A 14,104-nucleotide genomic window follows, 5' to 3' on the forward strand; every position below is an offset into this window, starting at 1 on the left:
TTTTTTATATTGCTTTAGTGAGTTTTAGTCACATAACAGAAAAGATAATTTCTTTTCTATTCATATGCAAGCAATCAGTACGGACTGTATTTTCTTGCCATTTTAGACATCCAAAGAAGGGAAATTCATGCACTACTTTACTCCTGCTCACAGAACTTGCACATTTTACTTTGGCTAAGCAATAACCCATTGCTCTATCCATCACTGAATTCTCTGATCTTTCAATTTCTGCTTTTTTTTTCTTTTTTTAAAAAAAGTGTTGGATGTATTTAATATGTAAGAAACAAAACACAGGGGCATTGCCACACAGGAAGATGAAAAAAATATGGAATAACAACTGTTAAGAAGATGCTGCAGTTCAGGGAGTTAAATGGCTAGTAGCAGGAAAACAGTTCTCAGAGAGGCTCTGACATTTGAAAAGGACACTCAAGGCTCATATTTCTTAGTCTTACAATAGCTGGCCCTGTATAAAACCTTGCATCTTTATTGTTCATTGAGACTTTTTTTTTTTGGACGAAATTATATTAATGAGCAAATATATATATATATTTTCTGCACATTTAAGGAACTGTACAGGGAAGAATATGGTAAAGGATTCCACAGAGGCTACCTGCCAAATGTCTTTTGTGATAAGCTTGCATTTTAATGGCAGAAGGTTGGACACAATGTTCTACAAATGAGCCATTAAAGCTACTTCACTTGTCCTCCAGACTGAGTTTCTGGAGAATGACAATAAGATTACATCCATTTTGGAGAGAAGAGAAGAGAAAAAAAAGAGAGGAAAGCACAATGTGCAACTCTGTCCCCTCTCTGGCCTGGTGCTCTTACGGAGCCAGCCTCATAGGTATTCCTATTTGTGAGAAATAAAGGCAAAGATTGAACAACTGCACATACCTTATTCGTTGCATCAATAAATTTGACTCCCTTGTAAGAGACAGACAGGACAATGGTTGGTACTTTCTTCATCTGTTCTGTAGACTTCTGAAATCAAAATGAAGACGTTGTTAGTGTTGTGTTGCGTTGCAAGAACGGCACTCTTTCTCCTCTTCTTCTGACAAAACACCTAAGCTAAACAAAAGGTACTTATCCAAATATTTGACTTTTACTTGAGCCACCTATACTCTGGGCTTTTGAAATAGCTGCCTTGTAGTTACAAAACTAAAAAGAGCTTTACAGTTTGCTGTGAGGATGGTAAAAATTCTCCTTTTTCCTAGCACAATGGGAAGAGAATGAAATAAGTTTGCCAAGCTTAAAAAGACCAGTCATACAGCCAGGGGTTTCCCCAAACCTGTGTGTTGAAGACATCCGTCTGATATGCCCCATTCATCGCTGCCTCCCCTCCCCTCTTCCTGCCCTTCCCAGCTGTAAAAACCAACAGCGTGGTACTTTTCATAGTACTGTTTCTTTGCTGCAGTTAGTTGTTATTTAGAAATATTTCACTCTCTTGCCGCCTTGCAGTTGTGTTTGCGACACGGGCTGTCCCTGCAGCCCTCTAGACCTGCCAGTCAATCTGTCAGTCCAGTGTTGTAACTTGTCATGTCTGACTGTCTACGCTTCCTCGAGTGCAGCTGCTACTGGGAGCTGCTTTACACATGAATTAGCACCGAGGCTTATTCTGCATTCCCTCAGTGCCAGGGTTTCCTACCTACAGTTCTTATCTTCTTATAAGGCTATTTTTTCTTTTAGGCTAGCCTACTTCTGTGTGCCTTCAATGTCATGCACACAGCAATGGTATTTCCTGCTGAACAGACTGGGCAAATATTTGGGATAGATTTAAGTTTTCTACAGAAAACCTACTGATTAGTTTACGGATTAAATTTACTAACAAAAGCAAAAACCAATCAAACAAACAAAAAAGCGGCGTAATAGTTTATAGCTAATTTGAATTCTTTTAAAGTGGAAGGCGATGACGGACAAGACTATTCTGTACAAAACTACTGTAGATAAGTAATGTAGACAAAGTTCAGAGAACACTCACTCGTGGTAGTATCTGCAGTCATAGAGATCAAGCAAACATTTTCTTGAGAGGAAAGAGTAAGTTCAGCTACAGTTAAAGATGAATAAATATCAGCACACGGAATGAGAGTGTAAACACATTGAAAGGTCTAGAATTGGCAACTAGAAAGATCATTAGAGCAGCTGAACAAAAGTAGCAGTGGTGGTTTTGTATTCTTCAAGAAAAATAAAATAGCACAGACATAAGCTTGAAAACACAGACTGTACCTGAAAAGAAATCCGTCTGAAAAATAGGTGATGCTAACACTAGAGAGCAAACCAAACAAAAGCTGAAAAGAAAAAAAACCTTGTAATCAAGTCCCCTTATCAGATCTCCTTCCTTCCAGATCAAATGAGACTCCATTTTTGCCAGCATAAAATTCAAAGCTACATATCCAGCTACATTCTGCAACTAGTGTCCTGTGCCATGAAGGCTAAAACCTCTAATTAAAGCCTCAAGGAGAGCCCCACCCTTCCGTGTAACGGAGAAGACTGTTGCATCTCTCAGTATCAAATGGCAGGAGACTCAAGATGACAACCGAGTGTCAATTTATCCTGGAGAAAGCTTCTTTGACCCAGAAGGCTAGGCATTTTTAAAAAATGAAAGTTTAAACGGTAAAACATCCTGAAGAATGTAACAAAATCTGAAGGAAGACACTAATCTGATTTGCATGTCTCTGAACCGACTGGAGAAAGAAGCATTATTCCTACCAAAAGCAGAGCAAGTACATACCTGTGTGTATGTGTGTGTGTCTCTATAATAGTTCTCAAATGATAAAATTCAATTTCAATGCACAGAGAGCACGACAGTGACTGTACGGAAGCAGCAGTACATACATCTATCAGAACAAAAAGCAACGTACCCCGCATATGCTTGCATCCAGAGAAAATATTCGCAAATATGACAACATCCCTGTAATCACCTGGCAACCCAGCAATCATCCAACTTTTGTCCCTTCTTTCTATCCCGACAGCTACTCTCAGGAGCTCTTTGTCTCCCATTTTGATTATTGTAATTATCTCCTTCCTCGCCTCCTTAGCAGCAAAATTCCTCTTCTCCTCCAACATGCTATACAAACTCAGCAACTAAGTTAATTTATTTTAGCTTTTTGTTCTAATTTTCACTATCTTCCAGCCATAAAGGTGAAGCTTCTTCCTGTTGGCAAGACCACGTTGTACTAACCATCTGGGACTCCTCTTTCATCTAGACCAGTAGTTTGTAATTTAATCATCTTCCTTACCTGCTCCACATTCACCTGGGTTTGTCTAGAGCAGACCTGATCTTTAGTATTTAATCGAGGTCGTGAACTGCCAGAAGACTGCATCTGGTGAAATAGCTCATCAAGATACTATTAAATTATATCTGCCAAATTAGGAAATGAATGAGAGACTGATGGACATTTATAATTTATTAAGCCAAACTGTCTCAGCTGGTAAGGAGCAGCGGATGTCCCTTATCAGCTTGCAATCCATACAAACCCCAGGATTAGTGTAAAGGTGTTCTGGAAGACTGTAGTCCAGCGTAGAAGCATGATTTTGGGAAGCAATTCTGCACTCATGCCCCCATTGGAACAAACAGTTGGACAGTGGAATAACATCCTTGGTTATTACGACAGAGCTATCATGAAAAACACACAGCTTGATTCCCCCCCCTCCTCTGGTTTGACTCCCAGTGATGGAGTAACTGAAGTTCACCATATAATTATTAGTTCCAAGCAGTTTCCACACTTCAACAGTTTTGAGCTGTCACGGTGAGTTCATACTATTTGCTTGCTGTTCCTTTCTTTTTAATGGAGGAGGTGGCTGCCAGGATGTGTAACGTGAGTTTTCAGAAATACAACCTGAATTACCATCCACTCAGACACTGTAACTGCTTTGGCTCTAAATTCTAGGATGTTGAGATGAAGTCCCACAGCTTTCACAGTCAGACATTTCACACCTCCCTGCGGGCCAACTGGACATTTCTGCCTGTGCCTGTGACCAGCATCTGAGAAGGTGGAATAGAGGAGTCAGCATTTGCTTTCCTTGGGCTTTTTAGGTTCTCGCCACAGTTATCAACAATGTGAGGACACGATGAAATGACAAAATATTCTTGTCCATCTGGTGCCTCTATAGGAAGCATATGGACTTGAGCCAAAGTTATAGGAGCCACAGCTGAAGGCTGGCATTGGATGTCATGTGCATGCTGACATACGGTCTAATGCTCCAAGGCATGTTCATACCATGGTAGCAGGATTAGATTTTATCTCATGTAGAAGCAATCATAGTGACAGGACCCTGTCTTTGGGTAAGTCCTCACTAGCCTGGAACTGGTCATAGTTCTTACAAACTCCATTGTTTGTGACTGCAACTTTGGCTCTTTGTTTTAATACACTTCTTTAGGAGAATCATCTGGATGAACAGCAAGCATATTCTAGGCTCGTTGCCACTGCCTGCCTCTGATCAGCTGGTCACCTACATCAGGACAGATGTGCATGCCCGGTCTCCTCAGATGCACTGCTCCTGCAGCGAGGAGTCTTAAATGCTGCAGAGTCTGCGTGCCAGAGAGACTGAGCTTTGGTCCCACTTCTGAAATACTTCCTACGGGACAAGTAGATGACTATGGGGAAATAGGCCACGTGTAACTCAAGGACCATAAAGTGGGCTTCACTGCAGACACAGGAAGATGGAAGAAAGCATCGTCATCCTACGTCTAAAGTGACGTTTCTTCAGCTTCCCCAGACCCCCAGAAAGACACAGAGCCTCTTGACCTTCAGAATAAAGAACACCAGGAACAGCAGCCTCTCCTGGGTTTTGATGCAGCTGCTGCAATGAAGCTGCTTCGCTCCCCCAGTACTCAGCAGGGAGACGCCTCCGGTGGAAGGAGGTGGAAGGCACCTCTTGCAGAACTGCCTAGTTATTCCAGTACTCGCTTTGCAATAAAGGTCGGGATTTAAGACCCTTCTGAGCTGGCATCTGAACCCACTGCTGCCATTATGCAGGACAGTGCCAAAACCCCGATTAGTGTGGGACAGGGCTGCTCCCAGTTCCTCCTTTTGAAACTGGTCATACAGGGTGCAAGAGCAGCAGTGCCAGAGAGAGAAAGAGTGAGAGAGCAAGCAAGCTTGCTTCCCATCTTGTTTATGAATTTTCTTTAGTTTCACTGAAAAAAACACCACACTCTCAAGCAGACTCTAAACAGATTTCCATAGTACAGTAGTACGGATTGTCTTAACTGAGTAAAGCATTTCCACCTGTATTTTGATGTTGAGTTGAAGGCTGTGCAGAACTGCCGGACATTTATTTAGCATATAAACTAAACTGCAAATAACTTGAGATCCGCCCAGCCAGTGTACTTAACAAATCAAGATAATTAATGATGGCTTAAGATGCAGAGGACTTTGTTCTAGGAATAAAGCAATATTCCTAGCTGTTTGTTTTTAAAAAGGCAATATATGCAAATACAAAACATATAACCTAGAGGGCCTTTCATCCTTTCAAGACAGGATTGTACTGCAATACCTTGTTCTGTGCAGAACTGAGAGCACTAATCCAACACTTCTGAATACTTCTGCAGCATACAAAACATGGTATCTCTGTGCACACACGCGCACAAAGCAGCTGGATAAGAACTTCAGGAGCACACGTAGAATGGTGTCCAAGTAAGATGCTCACATATTCACTTGATATACCGCAGCACCTGGTGTAATCCAGCCCACTCTCACAGTGCTTTCATCTCATCTATTTATCTCCCGCCAAGAGGAAACGGGATACACGGGTACTTCTTTGCCACACTGACCACTTTCATGTTCTTATATATAAATTTATAACTGGGTTACTCAGCTTTCATACAGTGGCCAAAATCAAACCATGTTCATTTTTAGGTTTTACCACATATGCAACTATACTCGATCTTGCAAATACACAGTAAAAAGATGTTATTCAACTATGCCAAGTCACTAACAATTTTGAGTACAAGTTTATGAGCCTGTAAAATCTTAAGATTTCACCTCAGCTTTTTACTTTTGCAAATGAATCTGCTCATTCTGTCCTATGCTGTTTTTTAATAGCTATCTAAAGACTGTAGCTGGCAATTTTACTATTCAATTATGTACTGGAATCCACTTCACTAAGAGAATCTGAACTTTTTCCCATACTGGTAACAGCTATTAATTCCAAATGGCATCAAACCGCACATTTCAAAATATGTATTGGTACCTACTATCATACCCATAAGTCTGTTACTTATGTAAGCCTTACGAAGCCTCATTAAACGGTTCAGTTCCTTTTGAGTGAATCACTTTGACAATATCATGCATGAGATGAAACGGAAATAAAAAGTCAAAGTTCACATTTGACCAGTTAGCTTTGAAGGCAGTTTTGAAGCTACAATCTGCCTTGTAACAACTATTTACTAACTTCTCTCTCAGTCCAAAAGGCTTAAAAATGCATCACTGACATTATTTAATACCTCTTGGAGTAAGATAGCATCTGTAATCCCTGTGGTACAAGACTGTTTACTTCTCTACAATTAGTGGATGCCTCCAAGATACATCATTAATATGAACATTGCACTGGGGATGCACCTGCAACTCATCTACTTGAGAATGAGAGGTTTTTTGCTTTTGCAGTATCTGTACACACTCATCTGCTGCTGAAAGGGCAGCGCATCCCTCCTGCACCTTGGATTCCTTTCAGCCAGAGTTCAAGGACATACAATCCTCGGAAGAACATGGGATGGCATGATGTGCATGCGCATAAGGAGTGAATATCTTTAAGACCTCCCACCAGTTCTTTTTTCTTTTTGAGTGACATCCAAGTGCCTGTTCCACTGCAGGCCCTCCTAGAGCAGAGGCCACACGAGAGAGACAGAGCCACAACTCCCAAGAGAACAGAGACCAAAAAATCTAAATTCTCAAATACAGTATTTGATCCTGACATGGTATTTGCCTGGTTAGTTTTACTAGGAGGCCTATGGAGGGCACTTCTACTTTTGGGGGAGAAATGGAGATTGAAGAGTAGACAGGGATTAGCAGAAACAAGGAGATTGCCATCTACATCCAGATCCTCTTTCTTTACGGAAGAGGAAATCAGGAAGGAATGCCCCAGACCCAGCCTGTCTTCAGTGAAAGAGTCAGCTCTGCTTCACCTTCATCTTCCTCTCCGGAGATAAGAGAAGCAGACTTGGTAACAATTCCAACTCTGACATTTTGGTCTTAAATCAGCGAGACATTTAAACACCTGCTTTGTGAATAGAATTATGTTGTTATGGTTCCCCAGAACTTTGACTTGAAATGTAAGAACCTCTTTTCTAACAAGAAAACCTTCACGAAAGATACATAATATTCAGGAAGGTGGCAGGATCCAAGAACAAAATTTAAGATCCCTACTGCTGCAGTAAATACCTGATTGCTTCAGACTGTGCAATTGGTGTATGCAGCATTAGTGATTTAACATGACTGCAAGGACAGCCTACCTGGCTGCTGTGCTTGCGCCAGTAAGTATAAAACTGGCCCCTTCCTACCTGGCTAAGGAATTCAGATGTGTAAATGCCAGGTGGAGCCTACTGTAGAGAACAAGTCCCTTCCTAGATCCAATTAAACTTTACTCCCTTTCTTTATTTTGATGTAAACACATTTTATTCTTGCTTTGTGTTCCTATGGTGATTCGAAGCGAAGGCAGTAATCTGATTAAAAACACAACTTGTAATATTGCCTGTTCCATGCTGAGAAAGATGAAAGCTCTTAAGTTCTTGAAGGCACCTCTTAAATATAATTAATAAATCTATTCTGGCCAGGACAGCAAGATTTCATCTCCAAGTAGCAAAGGTCAGTTTACAGCAGGTGGGGAACAGAGATAAGGAGACAGTGACGTTGACTGCAGAGGGAGTTTGTGACAGAAGATATCTGGAAACAAATAGGAAACCATAAAATAAAAATCCATCCTTGGAGCGCAAATATGTGAATGGAAAAATAAAGTATAATCCCTCTAAGAGGCACGGTTCTTGCCAAATATCCATAATTTTGGATGGCTGCAAGAGGCTGTAATTTGGGTGGGAACAAAAAGCATGTATAACCTTGAGCCTGAGCTGAGCTCAATATATTGCGCCTGCACGATTTCCCGCAAACAAATCCATCATCTGCCCTGCTGGAGCACAATGCTGAGAAGCACAGTGGATAGCCAAGACAGCTATTAAGACAGAAGTTCCCAGGTTTGGGGTTTGGGTTTTTGTTGGGTTTTTTTGTTTGGGTTTTTTTTTGTTTTGTTTTTACATTATAGAAGATTTAGGATCTCCCTTCACTCTTCAGCTATAAGAGAAGGAGGCTGCTCTAAGCCCCTCGGTGGAGAGAGGCGAGGGATGTCTGCGTAGCACTTCCCTGGAGAACGAACACCATCAATTGCAATAACTGAAAGCACAGGAAACATCTACAACTAACAGGGAGGGCTCTGCAGTCAGCAAACATGTCATTTTTGTTGTTTCTCTGTATCTATGAACGATTAAGGAAGATCAAGATACTTTTTTTCATTGAGAGGCTCCTTTTGTCCTTGTGCATCTGCTGGCTGGAAGACATCCAGTGAATATCAACACTTATTTGAGCAGCATTAATGATGGAGAAGCTAAAGCCAGAGTGACAGAAAAATTAGGTACCACATTTTTATACATTCTCCTTAAAAACCATTATGTGGCTGACTCCAGAAAGATTAAAAAATTGCAGGGAAGGACCTCAACATGGTATAATGTTATATATGATGTACGCTCCCCCAACATGTTTCAGATTGCAGCATGCTATAGATTTGAAATATATAAACGAAAGCAAAACAAGTAACAAACTAAAATAAAAAAAATGTTGCTCTATCACGTTAGTACAACCCTATGTAAAAATCTTACTGACTCTAAATTAGAGACTGGACAAGTGAGCAGTATTCAGTACCTGAGAGGCAGTCAAATAACATATCTATGTAAAAACACTTATTTTTTGTAAGTGAAATGACCCTTTCAGTACGTTTAAAGTAAAATGCCACATTTTCAATGACGACCCAGTGGTACTTAAATACAATAATGAACATCACAGCAAAATTTCAGGATGACTTAGGACAACCTGGACTCCCAATTCACAGACACCAACTTTCAGAACACAACCAGAAGGAGAAAGTTTGGGTAAAAGACACATTTTTCTCACCGGGAAACCTAGGCTAAACTAATAATCCGTTCCCATTAAGTCAATGGTTTTTGCTTCCAACTTGAATAGGAACATGATTAAAAGGACTACATAGAAAGAATAAATGAAATCCTGATTAAAAACCGTTTTATTCAAACCTCTTTGTACTAAAAACCCTTCAAACCAGAAAATAAACATTGTCACAGCATAATGGTTTCAAAAGAGAATGTAAAAAATATATATAGGTAATCCTCATTGCTGCATTATATAAAGTGCCCTGTATGGCACTATAGACTACTAGTGCAACTTCATAATTTTTACAGAAAAATTGTATTTCAAATTAAGTTTGTTTTCAAACACTTAATTTTTCATGTATATAATTCAAATTTGCCAAATTTATTACTTAAAATAATCTTAAAATGGCTGTAAATTATTTAGAGTGACTTTTTTGGTGTTAAGCTTCCTAGTTCAGTCAAAGAACTCACTGAAGTTGTCATATGCTACTATGGTGTCAAATTCTGCCCTAAGATCTGCACACGCATATGCCTAAAAAATTGAACCGCTAAGTCTGACAGTTTGAAAACTGGATTGGAAGATGGTATGCTTGCAGCCTCAATTAATTCCCCATAACATGTGTATGTGACTATAGATCCCTCAGCGTCAAGTTGGGGTTTTTTTAGAGGAGTTCAAGCCCAGGTAAGGAAAGATTAGCATGTAATTAGCTGCAAAGCCACAGATCTTCAGGCAATCTAGTTAAACCTGAACTGCTGACAGCCCTTAGCTAAGACAGCTTGTACAGAAGTCTGTGTGCTGCAGATGTGTAAGCAATAGGAAATGGTTGTCTGACTGCATGAATTTTACACACCTTCTAGCTTTCTAACTGGTCCGAATGCTACGTCTAGTGCTCAGAGGCCTCTTGCATAAAAGACACGATCCACAGAACTAAGGATTTCACTCATTCATCTATGTAATTTTACACGTTCATTAGATCACCAAACAATTGTATTCTTCATTAATGAATCATGCCAGACCACGATATGTTTGTCATCTCTATGAACAGGTGCACTCTTATTACAACTACAGTTGGGAATAAATCGTGTACTGGCCCGTGGCTTGTTATGAGTTTCCAGCAGCGGCATGTTTGTTGGAGATAGATAGACTGAGCCTCACTGTAATTTTCTACAAACCAATATCAAGCCAAAGAGCCACAGGAAAACATATTCTTACCAGTCTGAGGGAAGCCTAACTGCTTTTTCACCGTCAGGTGAAACTGAGTTAGTTCCCTTTTCCTCCTTCAATCAATAAACATGTAACTCACTCATAATAAATGGGAATACTCATGCGAGTAAAGGCATCCATGTGACTGTAGGATTAGACCGTACGTAAAAAACAATGGCTGTGGTGACATGTTAATATACTTACTAGCACATATTTTCACATAGAAAATTCAATCTAGATTATCATATACGAGCTATAAATTCTGTTTATAAAAGCAAAGTGATATGGGCACATTTAAAGTGTGTGGAAAGTACTTTGAAACAGATTCGAAGATTCAGGAGAAAACAACATATACATTTGCTTTTTTTCTTAGATATGACATGCAAAATAAAATCTACCTTTTAATTTTGGTATTACTTGAAATAAAAATAAAAGGTAGAACTGACTTCTTACTGAACACCAATGTAAATGCAAGGGCAATGGAAAACAAATGGGTAACAGAACATCGCAAAAGAAAAAAGGCACTGTACAAGTAATCACTAGCTAATATTAATTAATGTTATGATGACAGTGAAAGGAGTAGGTTTACTAACTTACCCTCATCTTTGCACATGCATCCTGTGTCGACTCTGTGCCTCTTAACTCCTTTACCAGCATAGAGCCTAAATACTAAAATAAAAATCCATTAAACTTAAAATTTAACTAAAATTCCAGAACAAACATCTGCAGAAATGCACTAAAAATGCATAAAAAAACATAGTGGTAGCAATCAACTTAGTATATGGCTTTAGAGGTTTTTTTTAACTCTGCAGTCCTCTGATAAATCATTTAAACCTTTGTGCTAACCTACGAAACAGGAATGCACAGCAACAAGTGTAATGAAGCAGGTAGAGCCCTTTGAAACGGTATCTGAAAGTCTTCTAGTGTATCACCTTAGCCACTTAAACAACAAGCAAATACTACAGATTCCATCTTAAAAATGCCATTTGATTAAAAAACGGAGAATCTGCTTTTTTTTTAGCTGCCATCTGCCAAATTCATATTGCTATGTGTGCAATCACATGGACGTGAAGGGCAGCAGCGATGTTAACCTCTCTGTACTCAATCTGTAGCTAATTTATGTGCAAATAGCAGAGCCCAATACCAGCAAACCAAGAAAATAAATCTGAACCGAAAACTAGTTTAAACCATTACTTCTTCCTAAGAAAAGGCTGACCCTGAACTATTCTGAAGCCTTTACTGGATCTGAAGGAGGGCTGGGTGAGAGGGAGCAGCAGGATGCTGGTGCTGGGTCCTGGCTCAGCTCGCTGAAAGCCACCGTGCTCTCAGAGGAGCCTGCTCATCTCCAAGGGTCCAGAAGACAGCAAGTGCCTTCCTGACATGTCCCCTTTCCTACCTGCCTCCTCCTCACCACGTCACTTGCTGGCATGTGCAGCCTGAGCCCTTCTGCACCCTGGCAGCAGGCTCTGCACCTCTGGATTTGCTCCTCTGGGGTCTCAGTACCTGTCTGCACCATGTCTGGATGGCGCTGCTCCTCCAGAGATGGAGCGGGCTGCACCATCCCCGCCAGTCGTGCCGAGCAGCCAGTGCTCTTGTGACGGCTAACAGGGTTGTGTGAGGGCCGTGCTCTGCACTTCCCCTATAGACACTATAGGCGTGTGCATTTGTGGATGTGCACGTTTACGTGGCTCTGTGCAAACAGGATGTTTCTGTATTTCTATATAGTGTCACATGCAAGTCTGGCTTAACTGGGGGAAGAGGACAGCAAGCTGCCCTCCCAGGCACCGAGGTGTCTCTCTTGGCACTCTCGCCGCAGCACAATGCCATGGCTTCTTCTCAGTCTCGAGTCCTAAGTGAGCAACAGGGGACTGAAAAGAAGTCACGCCGGTGGTGGGAACAGGGTAGGCGAGCTGCAGGAGGAGAGAAAGCACCGTGGGCAGGAGCCTCTTCCCAGAGAATGCTGCAGCAGCCCACCACCGCTGCCTGACCCCTTTCACTCTACCACACTGACTCCCCTTGGAAACAGCCTAAGCTGACCAAACCAGATACTGAACCAGCTCCATCTTGAACAAGAACCTATCAAAAGTAACTTCAGTTACAGCTGAACACAAGCTGGAACTGAAAAGAAAGTGTACTGGTTCAACTCTCTGGTCTCTTGACCTAACTGAGGTATTTTTTTCACAGCCTTCACATCACACTGTGTACCACAGGAGTCTCTGACCTGAAGGAAAATGCACAAACATTTCAATGTGGACAGTAGCCAACATGGTAATTAGTGAGAAATATTTTACCGGGCATTATAAACACAAGGGTGAGCAACACCAACACTACCAGATAAACACAAGCAGAAAGGAACAAATGAAGGGCATTCCTGGAGGACTGCAGATGTGAAAGATTCATAAACCAAGCAGCTGTGAGTCCAGCTGGGGGCTTGATGGTGACATGAATAAGGCTTTGGGCATTAATTTGATGGGATGGCTTGGTATCGTCCTTGCAGAAGAACAAGGAATTTAAAGCAAGCTCTGAAATTAGAAAATTAAACAAAAGCATATTGAGTTGAACTGTATCTCTCTGGATCCTGCTGTCTGACACCTTTGGCATCCTTAGCCTTCTCTGGGAAGGATGCAATCCATTTCTTCAATTTTGTTATTCCATTTTTTTTAATAGACTATGTCAAAAGAAATTAGTATTTCCTTGAATATTGTTGGAATATTCAGTTGGTCAGGCATAAGGGAATAAAAGCAATGCTTTTGAGCTCATGGCAGAACAAGAGGAAGAAAGAGAAGAGACAGGCAGCTGTCCTGTCCCATCTGCACAGCAGCAAAAAGCCTCAGCTGCAGGCATTCACAAATGTTTCCCAGCGTGGACTGTGGAACAGACGAGCAAATCACAGAGGTCCTGCCCAATTTAGTTGTCAGAAAAATCTGAAATCCTAGGAGGGAATTTTGCTTTTCTTTCACTTGCTGTACGTTTAGAAATGTTCCTTCTCAAAGATCCAGAGCATGTGGGAGCAACAGTTCAACTGAGTGATGTGGCGTGCAATGAAAGCTGCCCCTCTTATAACTTCCAAGCCAGGGTTTTACTCCGTAAGGCTGGGGTCATTATAGCTCAGGGAACGGAGACAGCACAGTGATGCACGATTCTTAGAAAAGGAAGATGTTCCCTTAATCAACAATAACTTGGATATTTTGATTTGGTGATTCCTTAGTCACCAGTAACTTGGATATTCCTGGTCATCCGAATTCAATTTCTTTAATGATCCACACACCTTCCAATCTACTACAAAGATTACATCTAATTATGAATTTACTCTGGATCAAGTAATGAGATAACAGGCACTCTTGAGATAAACCTGTTCGCTTTACTGAACACTATGAAAAATATATAAAGAGCTCGAAGTTACTAAGCTTCCTTTTCAATTTGAGTGCTGCACAGGAGGAGAGCAAGACCGAGAGCAGGCGAGCTGGACCTTGACACTGACTTGCTGAGGAAGGCAGAGGTGCTAGTTACTGTCCAGGGACAATCACTGCGTTCATGGCAATTTCTACCCCATGAAGGTCTGATGGAAGATTCAGATGCGGTCCTGCCCCTCCTCAGTGGGAGCCATGCTCACCTGCACTTAGTCTCTAATTCCTTTCCAGATACACTTTAAATCAGGCTCAGCAGCCCCAAACTCTCCCTCCAAATGCTCCAGTGTTTGGTGAAAAGAGGATTATCCTAAAAAGCACTTAAGGATCCAAGCTCCTTCAGGT

The 14,104-nt window shown here is 41.1% G+C and overlaps 1 protein-coding gene across 4 annotated transcripts in view; it reads right to left on the bottom strand.

Moving 5' to 3' along the window:
• ANKS1B (ankyrin repeat and sterile alpha motif domain containing 1B) overlaps window positions 1-14,104 on the bottom strand; it is a gene marked incomplete at both ends in the record, with an annotated part of 473,260 nt that overhangs the window by 12,956 nt on the left and 446,200 nt on the right. For all 4 annotated transcript variants that reach the window (XM_082013919.1, XM_082013918.1, XM_082013917.1 and 1 more), the window contains 2 exons: window positions 895-981; window positions 10,950-11,021. In XM_082013919.1, coding sequence (XP_081870045.1) covers window positions 895-981; window positions 10,950-11,021 — 159 coding nt within the window. The remainder of the gene's footprint in view (window positions 1-894; window positions 982-10,949; window positions 11,022-14,104) is intronic.

Source organism: Phaethon aethereus (assembly GCF_964289735.1).
Source record: "Phaethon aethereus genome assembly, chromosome: 1".
NCBI classification, from domain to species: Eukaryota; Metazoa; Chordata; class Aves; order Phaethontiformes; family Phaethontidae; genus Phaethon; species Phaethon aethereus.